Genomic DNA, 22,825 nt, shown 5'->3' with positions numbered 1-22,825 from the left:
CCTCAGGTCGACCCCTTCCCCCATCCTGTGTGGCGAGAGGCAGCGACAGACACAGGATAGAACGAGAGAATGATGCTCAGCCTGCGTCATTTCCTACAAGCTTACTGTCTGGGGCCGAGGCTGAGCCTCCACCGCCCTTGTGATGCAGGGAGCTCTCGCCCGGTGCCCACAGCCCGTGGCCCTCCCTCCGCAGGAATGGTAACTACTGGCAGCCCCACCGGCCCTGCCCACGCTCCGAGCTGCCCCCCCCCCCCACCCCCACCCCCAGCCCCGCCGGGTATGTCACCCTCCCCCGAGCTTCCCACATGCATGGCCTGCCCGAGCCTCACCCCACCCGTCACAGGACCCAGCCCCAGTGGTCAGAGACCCCCCCACCCCACCGGGGTGACATGACCGTCCAGGGCTGGGCCCATGCCCCAGGCCAGCCAGTGCAGCTCAAGCTGGTTGAGAAAGGGCTGTCTCTTTCAGGTGGCCTGGGTAGGCTGGTGGACGGGCAGCCCGGAGGTGCCACAGGCACCTCTGTCCCGAGCTGGGGGTGGCCTGACAGGGAATGAAACAGCACAGAGGAAAGCAGAGCCGGGAGAACTCGGGGTCTGGCCATCCTGCTGAAGCCCCAGAGCAACCCCTGGGCCCTTCCCGGCACGTGAGCCAATCTGTGCCTTTTTGCCTCTTTGAGTTGGAGATGTGTCATTTCCAGAAACACCACAGCCAGACATTCAAGTGGACACTCTTCTCCCACCTCACCCCCATCTCATCAGCACAGAGCTGAGAGAACAAGGTCAGCCCAGGGCCCATTCTCAGTCACAGAACCATAGCCCGGAGAGAGGGAGGGGCCCGTGGCTGGCACACCCAATGCGGGCCCAGTCTCCAGAGGGATCTGAAGCCCAGAGAGGGCAGGAGCTACCGAGTGCACAGCTGGCTGGCAGCACCCAGCCCCCGCCAGGGTCCCCTGCGCTGTTACCTGCTCCCAGTCACAGGCCTCCTTCATCCATGAGTCAAACACCAGCGCGTAGCCCAGCATCACGAGGCAGGCCCAGATGAGTAGCGCCGAGGCCCTGAGCCACCGGCGGACGAGGCACTCAACGTACACGAGCACGTAGAGAGCCACAAACACGGCAAGCGTGAAGAACGCAGTCCCCAGGACAGCCTGGTATCTGGAGGGGTCCTGGGGGGAGGGGGCGGGAGGGTGAACACACAGAAATGCCATAGCTTTCCCCAGTGGGTGCCACCTCCTCCAGAAAGCCTGCCAGGTTAGCCTGTCCAGCCTGCCCTAAGCAAGGTCACTTGCTGCTTCCTCCACGTGGGTGGTGTCCATCCTCCCTCTAAACATCAAGTTCTTTCTCACCTCAGGCTTTGTGCTGTTGCCTCTGCTAGGGGTGCCTTCACCACCACCTTTCCCCAGTCACCTGTGGGGCCCAGCCCTGTGTCGTTCTCACTCCCCACCCCTCCCCCTCAGGCATCCCCCGGGGTCCCCAGCAGATCTGTGCACACCTGCAGGGCACAGGTACAAGAGCACAGGAGCAAAGCTGTGCAAAGCCTCCTGGGGAAGAGGTCACTGCTCCTAACTCTTAAAGAATGAATGGATGTTTATGAGGAAATACAACCAAAGGCATCCCAGACAGGGGAAGAGCTGAAGGAAAGGTACAGAAGTGTGACACTGTGGGGAGAAGAGGTAACAGACAAGACGTTCACAGGTGGACAGCACCTGGTTTCCCCCAGAGGCCCATAAGCTCCGTGAGCACAGAGACTAATCTGGGGCCAGCACCCATTGCGTGCTCAGTAACTATGTGCTGAATGACAAAACAAAGGTCCTCGGGTTTATATCCACAGAGATATAGGCAGCACCGGCAGAGCACCTACTGGGTGCTGGCCACCTTACACATATCACCCTGTTAACAGCCTGTAGTCTCTGATGGTTTCTTCTAGAACTTTACTGTCCCATACAGCAACCACTAGCCACGTGTAGCTATTCAAAATTAAATTTCCAATAATTAAAGATAAAATTGAAAATTCAGTTCCTCAGTCATACCAGCCACATTTCAAGTGCTCAACAGCCATGCACAGGTAATGGCTATAGCAGGACGAGGCCTAAGTCAGAGATAATATTAGTGGTGCCTGCTGCCTTAAGAAGGATTCTGAGACACACCACCCCCCACCCTGGCCGGCTCCATGAGAAAGAGTGCTAGGATTGATGCATGATGTCTGTCACGGCACTGGAAGTGGGGGCAGTGATCCACAGGCCTTCAGTAAAATCAAAGTCCATTGTGAAGAAAAGTGAGGGTAATTCATTTGGCCAAATTAACGTAACATCTAAAACCACCCCAGACTTAAAAATTAAAATAAAAAATGTGTCTTCCTCCAGCCTAAATATGCTCCATAGCACTTTACAGATGCAGAAACTCAGGCTTAAAGAAGATAATGACTTGTCCAAGGCCTCACAAGTACAAAGCATCAGAGCTGAGACCTGGACCCCAGGGAAGCCCCCACCGCCAGCGGGCTGCCCCCACTCACCCCGTAGCTGAAGGCGATGATGATAAGGATGGCGCAGGCAGAGACGGCCACCAACAGGAGCGTGAGCAGCAGTGGCCCATGCTGGCTGGTGAGGCGGTACTTCTCGTAGAGCGCATCGTGGTTGGGGTCCTCCTCACTCTCGTTGAGGAAGTAGCGCCCCTTGGCCGGCATCCTCCACCTCTGGCACACCCGCCCAGCGGTCCACGCAGGAAACCCCGCAGCCTGGGGAGCATCTGTCTGCCGACACCCACCCCTGTGCACCTAGGCCTCTGGTTTCTCCCAGCCTGGCAGGCGAAGCTGGGCAGGAGTCCTCTTGGCCAGCAGCTCCGTGGACACACGGGGCCTGCACTGCTCCAGCTGCCAGGCCTTGCTCACTGCACCACCTGCATCTGCCTTTGCATCCAGGCCCGAATGAACAGACATGCAGGGTCCTCAGCTCTGCAGAGACACAAAGCAGACCAAGATTTGACCTGGACTGGGAAGGCTGGCATCGGGTGAAAGCAAGGCCAGGCCTCAAAGCCCCAGGTCTGATTTATCGACCTTAACCAAACCTAACTTTTAGGTCTTTAAAGCTTGGCCCACCCCAAGGTCATAAACTAGTCTCCTGTGTTTCCGAGAACTGCACGGTCCGATACAGTAGCCACTAGCCACATATGACTATCAAAAATTTAATTTAAGTTGATTAAAAATGAAATTAAGGGCTTCCCTGGTGGCGCAGTGGTTGAGAATCCGCCTGCCGATGCAGGGGACATGGGTTCGTGTCCCAGTTCAGGAAGATCCCACATGCCGCGGAGCGGCTGGGCCCGTGAGCCATGGCCACTGAGCCTGTGCTTCCGGAGCCCGTGCTCCGCAACGGGAGACGCCAGCCACAACAGTGTGAGGCCCGCATACCGAAAAAAAAAAAAAAAAGAAATTAAAAGTTCAGTCCCATATAGAGGCTACTTGGAGAAGATAAATGGCGGCAGGAGGTGGCAACCAGCCAAATCTATGACGTGGGCTAGTCAACAACAGTGGTACCCAGGAGAGATCCTGGAGGGCTTGTTAAAACACAAATCACTGGGCTGCATTCCCAGTGTCTGTTTCAGTAGGACTGGAAGGGGCCTGAGAAGAAATGTGCATTTCTCACATGTTCCCAGAAGATGCTGAAACTGCTGGTCCACACTTCAAAAACTACTGGCCTACAGGACAAATAACCCATTATTAACCAGTCAGTACCATGAGAGAGAGTGGGGATGTTACAGAATAAAATAAATTTAAAAGGCTTACAAACCCAATGCAATATAATGGACTTTATCTGGATTTTGATTTTAAAAAGCTGCAACTACAAAAAAAAAATTCTGAAACGATTGGTGAAATCTAAATGTGAACTGAAGGTGGGATTAAGTTAATAAATTACACTTAATTTTTTTGAGTATAATAATAGCTTGATGATTACATTTAAAACATGTTTAAAGTTAAAAAAAAAATTTCAGCCCCTCAGCCACACCAGTCACATTTCAAGTGCTCAAAAGCCACACACAGCTAGCGTTTATTACATTGGGCAGCACAGATATAGAGCCCTTCTATTATCCAGAAACTTCTACTGGAAAGCACTGCTCTAGAAGTTTGAATAGTTTACTTTCACATGTAGGTCTCCGATCCATCTCAAGGAATTCCTGTGTATGGTGTGAGGCAGGGATCAAGCTTCTTTTTTCTGAATGGATATCTAATTACCCCACCAGCCTTTCGTGGAGCCAACATCCTTCCTTCAAGAGTTTTAGTGGAGGCACCTTTGTCCTAAGTCAGGTGGCCATGCATGTGAAGTCTGTTTGCAGGCTTTCTTCTGTTCCAATGGTTCTTGTGCAAAGACCTCACTCACTTGATTACTGGAACTTTTCAATGAGTCTTGTGTCTCAGACACTAACGCCAGCTTCACTCAGAGCATACCCCTTGCATTCATATTATGTTAAGTTTCCACGTAAGACTGAATTTTTCTAAAAGGGCCCAACAACAAGAGTTTAAGAACCTTGCAAGCTCCACTTCATAGATAAGGAAACTGAACCTCAGAGAAGAACACGGTGGACCCTTTATGACAAAGTTGAGAGCGGACCCCAGGCTTGCAATGCTTAGCCCAGAGGGGCTCCCTCTTTCCCCAGCACCATTCATTTATTTGCCCATTCGTTTATTCCCAAACAGCTTGTTAACCATGCCTATGGCACACCAGGCCCATTATATCTCCTGAGTGTCAGGCTAGCTCTCTCTCCCCCTAGGGCTCCCAGTCTCCAGGGAGAGAAAGTTACCCAAAAAATGTGCAATCCCTAGATGCAGCGACTGGGGCTTGGGGTGGCTGACATATTCCCAGCAGGAACCTTGTGTCAAGGGAGCAACCCTGGACCAGGAGTCCAGGCCCCCAACATCCTCCAGGCCTGCATCAGCGACAGGAACCAGGACAGGGCAGGGGACAGGGAGGTGGTAAGATATGGGACGGCTCAGAGCAGTCACAAAGGGTGCAAATGGCCACTGGCGGAAGCTGCGAAGGAAAGTTGGTCCAGAGCCCCCAAAGGCAAAATAGCAGGGCACCCAGAATCCCAGAGTCTGAGTGAAGTCCCCCAGTGAGTCCCAACTGCCTTGAGTAACCTGGGGCCACCTTGGATCGGGAGTCACCTGTAGCACTATTCCATCTGGGAGCCACTATTCCTCAAATCCCAGGAACAAAATGGAAAAACCACATATTCGGGGGTGGAGGAAGGGGCTGTTTGCCAGGAGTCCTGGCCCCTCTGCTCCTTCTTGGCCCAGGCAGGTGTCTACAAGCCTCGGCAACTACCTGTTTAACCCAGGTAACCCTGAGGGGGGTGGGCCAGGACCACCAAAGTGTGCAAAGTGTTTGGACAAAAGCTACAAATCTGATTTCTACATGAAATACTGACTTCCAACTGTTGCCAGCTAATTTTGAAAACTTGCTTGGTGCCAATAGCCAAAATGTGGAAAAACCTGAATATCCATCGACGGATGAATGGATAAAGAAGATGTGGTACATATATACAATGGAATACTACTCAGCCATAAAAAAGCACGAAATAATGTCATCTGCAGCAACATGGATGCAACTAGAGATTATGATGCTAAGTGAAGTAAGTCAGAAAGAGAGAGACAAATACCAAATGATATCACTTATATGTGGAATCTAAAACATGGCACAAATGAACGTATCTACAAAACAGAAACAGACTCATAGATATAGAGATTAGACTTGCAGTTGCGGGGGAAGAGGGGAGGGAGAGGGATGGGCTGCGAGTTTGGGGTTGGTAGATGCAAATATTTAGAAGGGATAAACAACAAGGTCCTACCGTATAGCACAGGGAACTATATCCAATCTCCTGGGATAAACCTAATGGAAAAGAACATAAATATGTGTGTAACCGAGTCACTTTGCTGCACAGCAGAGATTTGCACAGCACTGTAAATCAACATTACTTCAATTAAAAACAATTTATAAAATTTGCATAGTGCAGCCCACTAGTTTGCCACCTCTAAAGCTATACTCACCAGTTTTTGTTCCACAAGAGGCATTTTTTGAGTACTAACCATATACGCCCAGCCCTGTGCTAAAGGGGTCACAAAACAAGGTAAGGTCCCTGCCCTGAGAAGCCCCCACTCCAGGGCACGTGTAAAACAGCTGTCACACTGTCACGCCAGGCGCCTGCACATCCATCTCCACTCTCTCCTTCATAACCTGCTAAGGCCAAGGTGTTACAGCCATTTTACAGATGCAAAACTGAACCCAGAGAGGGAGCGTGCCTCGCCTAAGATTACACAGCTGGAGCTGGTTGGTAGAAGGGCTGGGATTCAAACCTGGGTCTGCCAGCTTCCAAACCAGGGCTCCTCGGCCTAGCCTCACTGTCTCACTGAACTGAGAAAGGCTTCCCCATGGAGCTCCTTCCAGAAGCAGCAGGTCCCAGTGACTGAACCAGTTGTCAGAAGTATACACAACACTGCCTCTCCCTCCGGCCTGGTGCAGACACCAGTGCACGGGGACCGCCAGGCTGAGAAACCCCAAACTCCAAGGAGCCAAGGCAACTCCCCACAGCTGCTCCATCCCCCAGGCAAAGCCGCCAGAGCAGAGCTGTGGGTGGCCAGGACATGCACAAGTGTGCATGTGTGTGCACGTGTGCGTGCACCCACGCGCGCCCGCACACACACGCACACACACGCACAGACACACACCGTGGAGCCTTTCACCCCCAGATGCCGATCTGCCCTTCCAGGCACACAAAGGCGGGCTGAGCCAGGCATGGAGAGAGAGGGATTAGTTGAAAGATTCCGAGAGTCTTGGGAACTCAGGCCTGGTAAACAGTCCTCTTGGGGATCTAACTGGGCCACTTCCTGGGCAACAGCAGACGGGAGAGGAGGCGGACGACGGGCAGTACTGGGCACGGCGACGAGGCCCACCCAGGGACCCCGTCCAGCTCCGGCAGCACAAGGCAGGGCTGGGAGGAGGGGCCGCACTTCTCCCTCCTGCCGACAACCCAGCCCCAACAGGCATCTCCTCTCCAGGAGCCAGCCCACAAGACGAGACCCAGAGGCCCCCTCCGTCAGGGCAGGTTTCAAGGCCCCTCTGTCCAATCTCCAGTTCTTCTGCCAGTTGCCAACTCAACTGATAACTGGGAGGGCCCCTATGAGGCCCTGGATGAACTCTTTCGCCAGGTCTCCAAGTGTTGCTGCAACCTCAGCTTGCAGGCCTCGGTGACGGGGAGCTCATCCCCCCTCAGAGCAGTCTTCTCCAGCACTGGGCGCTGCTCTGGCTGTAAGTCCAACCTTAGGTCAAGCCAGGCCCTGTCTCCCTGTACTCCCTCACCCACACCCCACGGGTCCTTTGTGAACTCCCAAGACACCAAGAACAGAGACGTCGAGGCCCTTTTACCTGGAGAGGCTGGATTCCCAGGGCTCCCTCACTGTCACTCACACCTCACGATAACTCTGGTCGGGGAGCAGCCCCATCCCACAGAGGAGGGGGACCCCAAGGGTCCAGTTGGGAGGGTGTTTCCCGCTTCTGCTGGACGTGGTCCTCTCCCCCTCTCTCAGCCCTGGTTCAGGGGCCACATGACCCAGGTCTGGCTCATCAGCACAGCCTCTCCCAAGCCTCAGTGACTGGTTCAAGGATGGACATGTGACCAAAACCATGTCAGTGAGAACACTCTTTGGGACGTTCGCTGGCCCACGAGGAAAAGATGCTCTCTTTGCCAGCGGCCTGGGGCTGCTGGCAGCCACGTGAGCCACCACAGTAGACAGCCCACCTGAGAAGGACGCCCACACGGAGAAACGGTGAGAGACAGAGCCCTGAACATGCCCGCTGAGGCCCCCAGATCCAGCTCCGTCTGAGGCTCAAGCAATCCCCAGATATTTACTCCCAAGGGATAATCAATACCCCTCCCAGCTGAAGCCAGGGTGAGCTTCTGGCACTTGCAACCAAGAGTCCCAAGGTCCACGTTGGGCCTCCTGCCCCAGTCCGCTGGGTCCAGAAAGCCCTCGTGGCCCCTTGAGGAGTCCAAGTCGGGAGAAGTTAGCTCAAAGGTGAGAGTGGGCCCCTGCGGATGCAGCCAGTCCTGGCTAAGACCTCCCCTGGAGGGGTGCCGGCCAGGGAGGGGAACCCTTCCCCATCCCCACCCCAGCTCATACCTCTGTCACCGTGTCCCAAACTAACCAGGGCAGCAGGGGGCCCAAGGCTGCAGGAGGCCAGTACCCTCCAGGGATTCCTCCCCTGCGGGAGGAATTAGGGAGCCGGAAGGGTATACGTAGGTAGAAACTGATATCAGCGGAATCAAATTCTTCCCCCAGGCGATCCTGGTGGACTCAGCTCCCCGCAGCCGCCGCAGGGCCTGTGACTGAGCAGGACAGACCATCACAAAATCCACTGACCGCTTACTGTGTACCCAGCCCTGTAGTCTCTCTAAATCTGCACCCCTGCCCTGTAGGTAAGACTGCTGTGTCTGTTTTATGGATGTGGGAGCTGAGGCAAAGAGTGATCCAGTTACTTGCCTGAGGTCACAAAGCTAGTAAAAGAGAGCGGGGATTTGAATACAGGCCACTCAGGATCCTGCCCATCACCCTCCCAGGGCTGACATTCAAAGAGCCCATAACAGGGCTTTCCTGGTGGCGCAGTGGTTGAGAGCCCGCCTGCCGATGCAGAGGACGCAGGTTCGTGCCCCGGTCCGGGAAGATCCCACGTGCCACGGAGCGGCTGGGCCCGTGAGCCGTGGCCGCTGAGCCTGCGCGTCCGGAGCCTGTGCTCCGCAACGGGAGAGGCCGCAACAGTGGGAGGCCCGCGTAGCACACACACACACAAAAAGAGCCCGTAACATCTCAAAACGCCAACCCCTTTCTGCCCTCCCCCTTCAAGGCCCCAGACAGAGGGTGGGGGGCAAAGTGGACTCCATCGGGGTACTTCCCTCTGCCTTCCAGGGGAGAGATGAGGCAGCCATGCCAGGGAGCCTCCTCAAAGCCAGCAAGATCCAGGAGGGCCTCTTCCTCCAGGAAGCCCTCTGCACTACCCCCCACACACCATCTTCTTGTTGCATCCTGCTGCAACAAGCCAGGACTGGGGTATTCTTGCAAAATACTGACAGGCGGGGTCCAGGTTCCTCAGCTAGAAGAGCTTCTGGAGATAGGGCACTGGGACCTCGAATTATGACTGCAGGACTGGGCCCTCAGGGGTGCTCAGGAAATCCTTCCCCAGCGGAACTGGCTGATCTGGCAGCACCCCCAGGCCTACCACACCGCTGGGGGAATTCTAGCCCACCCCAGCTTTCACAGACACAGACAGGATACCCACTTCCTCACCCAAGCAATACGAGCAGGAACCCAGCCCGGCTTCCTCTGGCCCTGCCCTGGCAGGCCCCGTAGCTGTACAGGGCCCCAGGCCCCAGAAAGGGGAAGTGGGGCCTTGGGGTGTGAAGCGGGGCAGGCAGGCAGGCCTAGGGAGAGGAGAGGGCCCACTCAAGCCCCTCAGGCCAGACCCTGTACCCAAGCCCTGCCCAGGTGACCATACAGCTGCAGCCAGGAACCCACCAGCACAGTCTTGCCCCCTAGGCCAGCCCAGTGCCTGGTGGGCTGGGTCACTGGCAGACTTTCTGTTTGCTGAGGGACTCATGTTGATTAACGCCACCTCCCTCAGGAGACTCAGAGCTCTGTGAAGGAGAGCCAGCAGCTGCTCTGCCCAGCTCCAGCCTGGCACCTAGAGGCACCCAGAAAACCTCATGGGACTAAGGGCCTCCCCAAGCCTTAGCTCGTGCCAGGGCCTAACCTCCCTCCCCACATCATTCTCTCCTGGGCATCTGCCCCCCTCGGGAGGCCTTCCGAGACTCCTATCAAACATCCCCGCACCTGCCTCACCAAATCGTTATGGGATTGAAGTCTGTGTCCTGCAGTTAGGACACAGCCCTGGCAGATGCTTGTGTGACGGTCAGACAGATGAGCCAACCAACTCGAGTCCTGAGCCAGGCAGAAAGGTGGCAGAGAGCAGGCAGGGTGGCTTTGGTGAGGGGGCTGGGGGGCGGGCATTAGGGCGGAAGATGATGCAAACAGACGAAAGGGTCTCCCCCAGAACAGGAAGCACCTGCTGCCATCACACCTTCCCGCAGATGAGCTGCACCTGGGAGGGAGGAGGCCTGGGTTCAAGTCCCAGCTCTGCTACCCTTGGCCATAGGAGTGGCAGAGTCTCTCACACTCTGGGCCTCAGTTTTCTCATCAGTAAACGGAGGTGCTGATACCCAAGTCTGGGGGAGAGCGAGGCGCAGGTCCTCACGGCCAACAGGCCAAGTGTGTGAGGACAAAATAGCAAATGCGCCCAGAAGGAAGGCTCAGTTCCTAGAGCTGAGGAAGCCCAACCATGAGGTCCAAACAGGAGAGACAGAGGTGCACAGGGGCAGAGCCCCTAACGACCCTCCACTTTATCTCCCCACCTCCTGGTGACAGCCTGCAAAGCCACCAGGCGGGAGCAAAAGCCAAAGCCCCCAACAGCATATGCCCCCAGGCAGCCCTGCTCCCCAAGAAGTCCCAGGCTGACTCTACCCCAGCCTCTAGGGACTAGTCTTGGGGTCTAGAGACCTGTGTTCCAGTCCCAGCTCTGCCACTAACGTGTTCTGTGACCCTTACCTGATCCGGGCCTCGGGATCCCTCTGCCAAAGGAGGTGGCTATGTCAAACCTCTGAGGCCCAGCTCTGGGCTGGGCTAGGAACGGAGGCTAAATCATAAAACAAAGAGGACTGAGGAAAAGCTGCAAAGCCTGCGTGTTGTCATCTGGCCGCAGAGGGCTAATTCCAGGGGTGGGGTAGGGAATTGTTCTTTGCTCCTGAAATCCTCCCTTCCACTCTTCCTCTGGATTAGGCATTACCCTAGTCAATCTCTCCTCTAAAACACAAAAACCTTGTCACCCCTCCCCCGCAAGGCTCCAGCCACCAAGGATAACAAATCCAGTTTGCCTCTCCTGTGCCAATTCTAATGATGGTTAGTGACTGCCTGGGAAGAGTTCATCTATTCATTCACTCATCTTGACAGAGATTCATGCATTCACTCCTTCAGCAGATGTGCACTAACACCTTCTATGTGTCAAGAGGAAACTCAGCTCCAGGCACAAGTTTTCAGAAGGCAGAGACCTTGGTGCCCCCTTCCCCCAGGTGTCCACAAAGGGCTCTGCACACAGGAGGTGTTCAGGCAACAATGTTTACTAACTGACCAACTAAACAACCAGGTTCCCATATTGGAAAGAACAGCTATATCTTCCCCCAACTCCTGCCTGAAATTCCACCATTAGTTATTCATTCCTTTAAGCACTATCTTCACTAGGCTCCCCCTTTATAATGAAAATACCTTCATGCCCATGTTTCATTACTGATCCCTTTCCCCTCGATAACAAAGAACAGAAAGGGGAAGTCTAGCTGGCCTTCAGGGACCTCATGCGGTGCTACTTCTGCCCAAGATGGCAGAACACTGGGCTTCCCACGGCCCACCCAGACAGTGGGTCTGCTGGTGACAGAAGATTTAACCCAGAGTAGCCACTGTCCTGGAAAGGGCAAGAAAGATTTAGGCTTAAATCTTAACTTCTGCACTGCTAAGTTGCCTATTTAAAAAGTTAGCAGAGCCCAGAGGAGGGAGAGAAAGCTGGAGGCATAATTTATACCAGGATGATTTCCAAAGAGCAAGAAACCATGAAAGAATTCTCATATAATGCTGTAGTGAGTAAGTCCTTTCTAACCTGACACAAAACCTAAAAGCCATAATGAAAAGACTGATAAATTCAATTACAATTAAAAATTCATTTTCTACATAGTAAAAACTATCAAAAGCAAAATCAAAAGATGAGCGAGAGATTATGGAGACATTTGCAATTTTTATCTCCCTAAAGAGCTAATCTCCCTCATATGTAAAGAGTTCCTACAAATCAAAAAGAACAATAACCCAGTAGAAAAATGGAAGAAAAGGATGAACAGACAGTTCACAGAGAGACAATACAAATCTCTTAAATATCTGGAAAGAAGCTGACCTCACCAATAACAAGAGAAATTCAAATTAAAACTATTATGGAAAACCATTTCTACCTACCCAATTGGCAAAGATCAAAGCATTTCATAAATCTGTGTTGGCTAGGCTGGGGGGAAACGGACACTCATGCTCACCCCTGGCGGGCGTGTGATTCAGCACAACCTTTAGGACAGGCAGTTTCATCATATCTAACAGACTCACTAATGTACACACACACCTTTTGACCTAGCAAACCTACATCAAGTAATTTATCCTACAAACACTTTCATATGTATGAAATTTGACATATTACAAAATTATTCATTGCAGCATTATTTGTAATTGCAAAAGACTGAAAACAATATGTGTATCAGTCTGGGGAAGATAAATCACAATACATTCTTACAGTGGAATACAATGCAGCTATCAAAAAGATGCAGCAGCTTGAACCATACTGCGGAAGGGTATCCTGTGAGAAATCCACATGGTGAAGGTCATGCCTAGAATGGATTAGGACAAAGAAACACCAAAACTGCTGCTTTGTCAGAGTGAATGAATCTTACTTCTCCTCAATTTCAGTTTCTATTTCTATTGTTATAATGTAACTTATGCAATTTTTTTAAAGTTTTCAGTAGAAAAAACAAGATCGACCATAAACATAGTACCTATCGTTAACAACACTGTATTGTATACTTAAAATTCTTTCAAGGGACTTCCCTGGTGGTGCAGTGGTTGAGAATCCGCCTGCCAACGCAGGGGACATGGGTTCAATCCCTGGTCCGGGAAGATCCCACATGCTGCAGTGCAACTAAGCCCGTGCGCCACAACTACTAAGCCTGCACTCTAGAGCCTGCGGGCCACAACTACTGAAGCCCACGCACCTAGAGCCTGTGCTCTGCAACAAGAGAAGCCACTGCAATGAGAAGCCCACTCACCGCAACAAAGAGCAGAACCCACTCGCCGCAACTAGAGAAAGCCCGCACGCAGCAACAAAAACCCAATGCAACCAAAAATAAATTAAAATATATTAAAAAATTTTTTTTCAAGACAGTAGATTTTATGTGTTCTTATCTTAAAAATAATAATGATAAACTAAAAGCAGGGGAGGAAAATTTAGGCTGTGAGGGACAGGTTTATGGCATGGATTGTGGTGATGGCTTCACGGGTGTATACTTATCTCCACACTTATGAAGTTGTATACAATAAACATGCACAGCTTTTTGTATGTCACTCATACCTCAATAAAAGGGTTTTTTAAATAAATACATAAAGTAAAAAATAACGACCCTGACAGAAAAACTCAAAGGGCAATATAAAGCGACTGATCATTGAAGTGACGCTCTAAGTTTAATATATTAACATGGAAAGATGTGTTCCTGGCATGTTTGTCGGTGTGTGTGTGTGTGTGTGTGTGTGTGTGTGTACATATATAAATATGTATGTGGGGACTTCCCCGGTGGCACAGTGGTTAAGAATCCACCTGCCAATGCAGGGGACACGAGTTCAAGCCCTGGTCCGGGAAGATCCCACATGCCGCAGAGCAACTAAGCCCGTGAGCCACAACTACTGAGCCTGCGCTCTAGAGCCCACGAGCCACAACTACTGAGCCCACGTGCCTAGAGCCCGTGCTCTGCAACAAGAGAAGCCACCGCAAGGAGAAGCCCACGCACCTCAACAAAGAGTAGCCCCCGCTCGCCACAACTAGAGAAAGCCTGCGCACAGCAACAAAGACCCATTGCAGCCAAAAATAAATAAATAAAATTTTTAAAAATTTATAAAATATGTATGTGAAAACACAAAAAATAAATAGAGCTTATAAATGAAAGAAGAAGGAAAGGAAAACGAGCCCCAGGTCCATCACGTCTAAGATGTATGACCCTGAAAAAGTTACTTATCCTCCTTGAGTCGCGCTTTCGTCATTTGAAAGAAAGGGAGAATAATGTTCAGACCACCCAGGGCTTTGAGGGGACTCAGTGGAGGTGATGCAAGCAGAGCACGGTGGCAGGGGGGCAGGGAGGGGGCTGCACCTGGCACAACACGCCAGGTCAAGATGACAAGTACTACCAAGTTGGCAGAAAGGGCCTCAAGGGCTGTGGGTGGGCCCAGAACCTGCCCCTTCCCCTTCAGCCCACCCTGTCATGGGCCTCGGCACCAAAGAGGTCAAGGCACCCCGGCCCCCTCCCAGCTCTGGAAGTGGCATAGCCTCTGGGGTGGATACAGCAGTGTCAGCACCTCGGGACTGCTTTCTGGGGTACAAGCAGCACCAGCGTTGCATGGGCTCACACGCCCACGCAGAGCCTAGCTGGACCTCAAGGGAGCAGCTGTCCACTGGGTCAAGGAAAGCGGGAAGGTGGGCCTGAGCCAGAGAGAGCTTCCAGGCAGCAGCGGGTCCTCACCGCAAGGCCTCTAGGGCTGTGGAGAGGAGAGGAAACACAACGCCCGGCCCTCCAGACGTGCTCTGCACACTCTGAACCCAACTGGGAGACAGAGGGCAGGAAACCCGACGGGAGAGGCCCCTGCCATCAGCCTCCAGGCACCTGCTGGGAAGAGGCAGTGTCCTTGCATCCGGACCCCCAGGGCGGGTTAGGGGTGCTCTCCCTCTGTTTCCAGCCAGGGGAACCAACTCTGGGATCCTAAGCTCCCCGTCCAAAGCCTCCTGGCTGGGATTCAAACTCAGAGCTGCCCACTACAAGGCCCAGGCTCCTTCTTAACCCTGTGTCTGCATTTCCTGAGGTGTGCTCTGCCCGATAGCAGGGCCGTGAAAAGCCACACGCACGCCAGTTTCTGGTCACAGGCAGTGCTGGGCTTAGCATTCTCTTCCTCCTTCTCTAAAGATACCCTGTGCCCAATAGCAAATTCAAGGTTCTGAGAAGTCCTGCAGGAAAGCAAGTTGCTGAATTAATCAAGTCAGCTAAGTATCTCCGAGTCTCTTTGGTTCACGAGGCCCTTTTTGCAGTAAATCTCTAAGGAATCCTCTTGGGGAAATGCTGACTTTGGCATCTTCAAGACTCGGCTCAGGGATCCTCCCCCAAGAAGACTCTCTGGGCAACTGTGGCCCACAGAGGCCACTATCTGCCCCTTTTCTGAGCGCCTGGGAGCTCCCTCAAGCTGGGCCCCGACTCCCCCACCTCCATCTTCCCCTGGGCTGGGCTGCGTGGGCACACAGGGACCAGCCCTGATCTTGGCCTCCAGGGTAGCATTTGGGGAAGACTGGAGGAGGCCCTGCCCTCGGGAAGTTTTCAGCTGGGGAAGCAATCTGCCCCGGGGAAGAGAAAGTGGGAAAAGGCACTAAATACCAACCAGGAAAGACCGTCCTGTCATACTTCCTGCCTCTCCCGCGAAGGGCTTGCAAAGTGTCCCCTGCCTCAGTCTCGCCACCTGCCATAAGCAAAGCAGTGCGGGGGATAGAGACCTAAGGTCCAGCGCCGCTGTGCCTCTCGCCCTCTCTGGGCCTGATTCCTCCAGGGGCAGGGAAGGCCCCCAGGGGCTGTGAGGTCCCTCCTCACTGAGACTACCAGAGAAGCTAGCCACAGAGAGGGCAGCAGGAAAGGCACATGGAGAGGCACCTCCACGCAGAGCTCAGCAGGCCCTGTCGGGGCCGTGGCCTCCCCAGCACCCGGGAGGCATCACTGTCTAGTTTGGCTCCCAAAGCCAGTGCCTCCCCCAGAGGTCCCCCCTTGGACTCCCGCCACACAAGCCACCAAGAGTGCCCGGCCCTGATCCAAGATGCTAAGATCCCCCCTTCCCCAAGGCTTCCTGAGAACTGTGCGAGGTCAAGGGGGCACACGGGGGGCAGGGGCGAGAGGGCTGACTGGTGAAGCCCAGCCCAGAGCCCGGAAGAGCCCTTCTGCAGTGGAAGCAGACCCAGCCGACCTCCCCCGCACCCCTAAAAGCCTGGCTTCCGGAGCCACAAACACAGGGGCTCGGCAGACCCTCCCCACGGCTGAACCCCGAGCCCAAGCTCCCCATTCCTGCTTGGGCACCCCTTCCTTCCTGGCTCCGCTGGGCACAGGAACTCGCCGTGATGGAGGCTCAGTCCCCTGCAGCCACATGCACCCCAAACCCAAGCCTCCCCTGGGATTTTCCACCAGGGCTCCCCACGCCTGTCCGCGACCCCAAAGACAACGAGCCCCATCCTGCTCACCCAACTCCTCCAGGGTTTCCTGAGACCTTCTTCGCAGCTGTGTGATTTGACTTATTTCGGTTCCCCAAACAAGCCCCACCCTTTTGTCTCCAGGCTCAGACAGCCTAAAGGCACTGCCTACCTCCCCACCCCCAATGTCCCTCTGCCTGGCAAACTCCTGCCGGCCCTCGAGAGCCAGGCTGAGCTGCCACCTCCTCCAGGAGGGCTACCCAACCTTGACTCCCACCACGGAACAGGGCCCCTGGCCTGTCACTGCCTGAACATGTGATGATGCCTCTACCGAGGCCGACGTGTGGCCACACGCTGCCCTGCTTTCAGGACCCAACATTGCCTGGCACATAGCGGACACTCAAACCCCAAATTCATGAACTGAGTCAAATACAGCCCGCCCTGAACTGCAGGGTCTGGCCCCCAACCCTGGTGTCCCCAGTCCCATCTGCCTGAGCTTTGGCAGGTCACCTGCCTCTCAGGCCTCGATTTCTCACCTGAGCGATGGGGACGAAAACATTCCCCCAACTCCCCGGCCTGTTCTGGCAGTGAAATGACCTCGTGGCTATAAAAACTCCTTATAAATCCGGAAACTTCGCACATGGGAGGGGGCCAACCTTGTTGTGTTGTTTCTACCACAGGGAAACAGGCCCCAGCCTAAGGCTCCCGCACTGCCATCCAACAGGTGCCCACTGGGCTCCTGCCCGTGCCAGGTACCAGGTGAAGTGCTGAAGCAAACAAGATGGACGCAGGGTCCCTGGGGAGCCCATGTTGCGGGGAGGGAAGAGACGCGTGCCAAAGAAGCCACATGAGGCAAAGAAATGCCAGGGTGGGAGAGGGCCCAGCCTCAGGCCGGGCAGTCAGGAATGCAGGAAAGCCTAGGGGTTGTGAGCACAGGCTCTGAGACCAAACAGGCGAGAACCCCAGCTCCACATCAGAGGAGCTGTGTGACCTGAGGCACGTTAATTAACCTCTCTGGGCCTCGGTTTTCTCATTTGTAGAATGGACTGGTGATGGCGTCGAATGCCCAAGGGCCTCACACAGAGGCTGGCACACAGGGAGTGCCGTTACGTGGGTCCACCCCAACTGGCTCCAAACAGGAGGGGTGGGCCTGAGAAACTCTGACATCACTCCCACCCCATCATCTCCAGCCGGGCCCAGGGGACAGAGAGAGAGAGAGAGAGAGAGAGAGAGAGGAGAGGAGGTGGGCCTTGGGGGGCAGGAACACGGCCGAGGACTAGGGCACCCACAACAAAGACCTCAACAACAAAGACCTGGGGGGACACACTTCGAGTCCCAGGGGTCTCAGCCTCACTTCCTGTCAGCCCCCAAAACGCAGCTCTTCTCTTCTCTTGCTCCCCTGCTCAGAAAGCGGGGTCTGACAAAGGGATGCCGGGGTGCCAGCCCCTGTTCCAGGCCTTGCCTGGCACTAAGGCACCCCTTCCCCAGGGGACCTGAGCAGTGGCTCCGGGGAGCCTGAATATTTCAAAAGAGGACACTTCCCCATTAGCCCAGGACCCCATTAAAACAACGCCTCCAGATGACTTATTCAAAGGGCACCTCCTCCCCCAGGCGGATGGGGCCCGAAGGAGAGGCCAGGGAGTAGAGCTTGGGAAGCAGGGGTGGGCGGACCCGGGAGGTCCCCGGCCCGCACAGCAGGGAGGTGGGCAGGAATACGGTCAGCGTGACCACCGCACAGATGAGGAGACTGAGGCCAGGAGGAGAGGACGACCATCCCAAATCCACATCGCCCACGGAGCAAGCCCAGGGAAATGTGCCTCCAAACAGCTCTGACCAGGAAAACACACTCGCCCCGAGGCTGCGGAGACCTCTGGGCCTCAGTTTCCCCATCTGTGCAGAGAAAGGCCGCACCCCTGGATCCTGGGCCTCCCCCTGCTCGGCCAGCCAGTGATGCCAGGAACCGTCGGCCCAAGTCAGCTGCACCTGAGGTAGTGAACTAAGCCACTTCCAAGGGGCAAGAAGGCCTGGATTCCTGGAAGACCAAGAGGCCTCCAGCAGGTACTCTGGGTCCTGAAGGCGGGTGGTGGCACCACTGACCGCGTCACCCCCGGGGGCCTCACGATGCCCGAAAGCCAGGCCTGCCACGCTGCCACCCCCAAGTGGGCACGAGTTCCCCCCTGGGTCATCCACCCCATCACCTCCAGCCCAGCTCAGAAGAAAGCAAGAGAAGGTGGGCCTTGGGGGGTCAGGATCACGTCTGAGCACCAGGGTACCCACAACAAAGGCCTCAATTTGTTTCTTTTTCTTCAGGCACAGCTGCAGGGTAACTTCTTTCAGAGCTCAAGGTGGGTGGGCAGACAGAGACACAAAGAGGAGGAGAGAACGAGGAGGGTGCTCCTGGTGCCCCCAGAACCGGCACCAGCAAGAGGGGGTCTCAACACAGAGCCCAGGGGGAAGGGGGAGGCTGCCAAGCGGAGCAGACACACTTGCACCCCGTCTTCTCCTGAGCCCGAGGACCCCTGAGGGGGTGACACGAGGCAAGAGGGGGCTCGAGGTGGGGAAGCACTCTAAGCAGAGGGCACAGCAGGTGCCGACCTGCTGCCCAAGCCCGGGGGTGGGACCAGAGTGCCTGAGACATAGAACTGGGGGCGGGCGGGGGGTTCACCAACACGGCGAGGGGGGCAAAAGCCAGGAGAAGGGGTTCAAATGTGACACCAGACAGGAGGAACGAATTGACGCGTGTGTAAGAGGAACCCAGGAACCCCACGGGCCTCCTCTCCAGGGCTGTCCCACCCCATCTTCACAACAGGGTGGGCTCAGGTCTATCCCCCAGCACAGCACTTAGTGTCCCAGAAAACGCCTGTGAAATACACCCATCAGAGACTGGGCATGACAGGGAGAAGGGTAACCAAAGAGGGAATGAGCCCACCTCTGCCCAGGGCTCACACCCCGCCCCATCCCGACACCCTGTCCTCCTTCAAAGGCTTGGGGTGGGTGTGGGCGTGGGGAAAAGGGAGCCCAGGGAACGGAGGTGCTTCAGCCCAGCAGGTCTGCGCCCGGGACTGGGCAATGCCCCAGCCATGACGCAGCCCCTTGTGAAATGTGTGGGCAGTGGCAGGTTGAGCCAGATGCCAGTGGCTGTCAGGTGGGCACTGTGCCACCCTCCTTGGGGGGTGGGGGTGGCAGGAGGAGCCACAGGTGGGCAGGTGGAGACTCCACAAGCAGGCTCAGCTGGGAGGCTGGGGGAAGAGCTGGAGGACCCCTGGAGGGGCTGGCAGGATCCCACACACACAGGCTGGGGGGCTCGCCACTGCCGGGGACCTCTAGGCCTCAGCTTGCTGGTCTCAGGTGCCTGGGAAGCATTTTTCACGCATTTAACTTTCCCAGCAACCTGCCTGGGCGCTGCCATTTTACAGATGAGGAAACTGAGGAATCGAGAGACAGTGATTACCCCAAGGGCTACCGGCTACCAGGGAGGGTCTCTCAGTGACACCCCTCAGCTGGCCCCGCCCATCCTCACCTCCGAGGCTCCCTTCCCTAGGGAGGTCCACCCTCCCACCCAAGGCAGGACAGGGCAGTAATGACAAGCACCTCCACTTGGGTAGTGGCCTCTCTGTGCCAGCCGTACCAGGTACATCCCTTCGTTTAATCCTACAACGACCTGGCACGTTGGGTAGCGTGAGCAGCCCATCTTACAGATGCAAGAAACTAGCTCAGCCCCTTGCTCATCTCGCACACTGCCGGGAGGAGGCACAGCGCGGCTGAACCCAGGCCACCATCCAGCTCTGCACGGAGATGGGCTGGGCGCGGTGACCTCCAGAAGACCCAGCTCCTCTGGTGACTGTGCAGATGCCAAGGCCTCATTCACTGAGCCAAACTAACTCCCAGCTCTTTCTACATAGGCCTTTTTAAAGACAGTAAATGCCCCAAAGGTCCACCATCAGCACTTCCCTCTCATCCCTAAGACCTGACCCCACAACAGGCTAGAGGCCACTCGGACGCAGGTGCCCAGCGTGACCCACTCTGCTTGCTCCCTCGGGGGCCCTGGAACTTCCCCGGGCGAGTTAAGCAGTGCCCTTGGCCTGGGTAACGGGATGTGGAAAGCTGCCTTCAGCTCAGTGCGAGTGCGCCCAGGACAGGAGGAGAGAGGTGAGGGACAGGCCACCGTGGGATGGCAAGTCATGGAAAATGCAAAGGGCTGGGTCCTCCACCTCCCCACTGAGGCAGCACTCGAGCACGGGTCCAAGAACACACGGCCCAGCCGGGGCACGAGCCCTGACTCAGCCCAGCCACCCCGCAGCGGGGGCAGGCAAGACCCTCCGCCAGGAAGGCTCCCCCGCACCAGGCCTCCAAAGCCACCCAGAGCCCCTGTTCAGCTGTGCTGACCCCCACCAGCCTCCCCAAAGGCACAGTGTCCCTACCCAACCCCACGTCTCGAACGCGGCGGCTCTCCGTGAGAGGTGGTGTGAGCAAGTGGACGCCCCCAGGGACCGACTCCCTGTGTGGCCCAGGACGAGACGGTGCCCTGCTGGCCTTGGGCTTCTCCTCTGTCAACTAGGGACAGATGGACACTACCACACAGGGTGGCGGGGAGGCAGGGAATGGGTTAGACCAATAGTTACAAACTGTAAAGGGGGGTGCACATGCCCAAAGCGATGTCAAGTCGGGTCTCTGTCTCCTCTTGAGAAGCACCACTGGCTTGTGCCGAAGCCCCACTCCTGCCCCGTTCCCCACCCCCTACCCCCGGCTCACTGCACCAGCCCCCAGCCCCATAGGGCCCATAGGAAGACTTCCTCTCCCCAGACCCACTCCTGGCAAAGGGGCCCCGTGAGACCACCCTCACCCCCGACCCCTGGGAAAACGGCCGCCAGTAAACAGCCACTTCTTTTCAATGAACGACCACTGGTGACTCCCCCCCCCCCCAAAGCTCACACCTTCCCCACTGAGGGCAGAGAATACGCACAACCTGAGCGTCCCCTCCCCTACACCAGGAGCCACAGGAAAACTCCAGGGAGCCCAGGGCCCATCTGGAGCGGGGAGGCCCGCAGCCTGGTCAGAACGGAGGGCGCTCAGACGGGCCTTCCAGACTCCGCGCCCCGCTGGACGCCCGCACTTCCTGTGGAGCCAATCCCACTATACTTCCTCTTAAGTCTACCCGTTTCATTTCTGTGTCTTCTTCGGCCTTGTCCAAGGCAAAAATACATGCAAGAAGTCACAGATCCAATCTCCTATTTCCAAAATTTTTTTCTGAAATGTATTAAAACGAATACCTACATTTGAAGCATGTTCATCCACATCCAGGCTAAACCGTCCAAGGAGCAGGGTCCCCACCCTGAGAAATGCTGGCCTGGTCGCCCCTCACATCCTCCACCTGCATGTCTGTGACAGAGGGAGCCAGCGACAGCCCACGGTCACACAGCCATTCCAGGCAGAGCCAGCCTGGGCTCCGGCTACCCGTCCAGGCCTTGGGGACCAGAACCTTGGGGTTCTGTCTTCCAGAGGCCCAGCCCAGGCCTCTGCTTTCCTACCCCCCCTCCCCTCCCCTTCCCCTCAGGGCTGGCCAGGGAGGAAGCCCCCAGGGCCAGCTGCCCTGAACCCCATGTGATGACATGGACAGGAGACGCCTGCTTTGCCCTGTGTCTGTGCACGTGTGTTTGGATGAGTGGGCAGAAAGATCCAGAAAGACCCACTCCCCATGGTCCACACTGGTGGCCCCGGGACCTTGTGCTAGGAGGACTTGGAGGGAAAGAGAGACTGTTCCATTTTCTTGAGGCATCTTGGTTCTTTGCCTCATGGGCATGCATCACTTTCAGGGTTTGGTTTTCGTTTATTCTTTTTTTTTTTTTTTTTTTTTTTTTGCGGTACGCGGGCCTCTCACTGCCGTGGCCCCTCCCACTGCGGAGCACAGGCTCCGGACGCGCAGGCTCAGCGGCCATGGCTCACCGGCCCAGCCGCTCCGCGGCATGTGGGATCTTCCCGGACCGGGGCACGAACGCGCGTCCCCTGCATCGGCAGGTGGGCTCTCAACCACTGCGCCACCAGGGAAGCCCTGTTTATTCTTTTTTAATCCAACAACATAAATTCAGTTGCACTTCCGCAGTTAACTTTTACTTTCATTAAGAAAAGTAAAGTGTACTTGTAAATGTAAAATTACAACCCTGTAAAGAAACGCGGGCATCTGAGAGACAGTCACGGTAGTCTAAGTGGACCAAGCCAAATCAACACAACAGTCATAACAGCACCTTCCGGTCAGGCCGGAAAAAGCCGGTGACAAGGCATCTCTTTCTTGTTCAGAAGCCCCCCCACCTTGCCTTCTGCCCAGCAGCCTCCACAGCCTCCCCTACCTCCAGTCCAGACCCTGGTCATCCACGCCCAGGCTAGGCCCACCAGGTGGGGAGGGGCACTGCCCCGCGGTCCCCTCAGGCCCAGCCCACTAGGACACAGGGTGCTCCAGCTCCCCTTCCCACATCTCCTGGCTCTCCTCCAGGGCCCCTCGGCAACCGGGCCAAGGTCCGAGCCAACGTGGAAGTGGCCGCCACCTGCCCCTCCTAGGCCAGTGTCCAGGCTCACAGGTGTGAAGGCTCGTTCCACCAGTTACCTAATGAGAGTGAGTCACACCTGGGACCCACAGCTTCCTGCTCTGGCGGTGGAAGCAGCAGAAAGCCTCCCATTCAAACCTCAGCTCAGCGCCTCTCAGGGTGTGTAGTGGGGCTCTCCCAGCCACAG

General features: G+C 55.6%; 1 protein-coding gene across 3 annotated transcripts in view; it reads right to left on the bottom strand.

Annotated features, from left to right (window-relative positions):
• ADCY7 (adenylate cyclase 7) overlaps positions 1-22,825 on the bottom strand; it is a 60,677-nt gene that overhangs the window by 25,247 nt on the left and 12,605 nt on the right. For 2 of the 3 annotated variants that reach the window (XM_067020333.1, XM_067020334.1), the window contains exons 2-4: positions 5,838-5,878; positions 2,512-2,949; positions 962-1,165 (exon numbers count right to left, since the gene is read on the bottom strand). In XM_067020333.1, the coding sequence (XP_066876434.1) occupies positions 962-1,165; positions 2,512-2,682 (375 nt within the window). In that variant the 5' untranslated portion in view covers positions 2,683-2,949; positions 5,838-5,878. Of the gene's footprint in view, positions 1-961; positions 1,166-2,511; positions 2,950-5,837; positions 5,879-16,150; positions 16,223-22,825 lie in introns of those variants that run through there. The other variant, XM_059043839.2, reaches the window with a different exon arrangement.

Source organism: Kogia breviceps, chromosome 18, assembly GCF_026419965.1.
Source record: "Kogia breviceps isolate mKogBre1 chromosome 18, mKogBre1 haplotype 1, whole genome shotgun sequence".
NCBI classification, from domain to species: domain Eukaryota; kingdom Metazoa; phylum Chordata; class Mammalia; order Artiodactyla; family Physeteridae; genus Kogia; species Kogia breviceps.
This window is presented reverse-complemented; position numbering and strand designations above follow the sequence as displayed.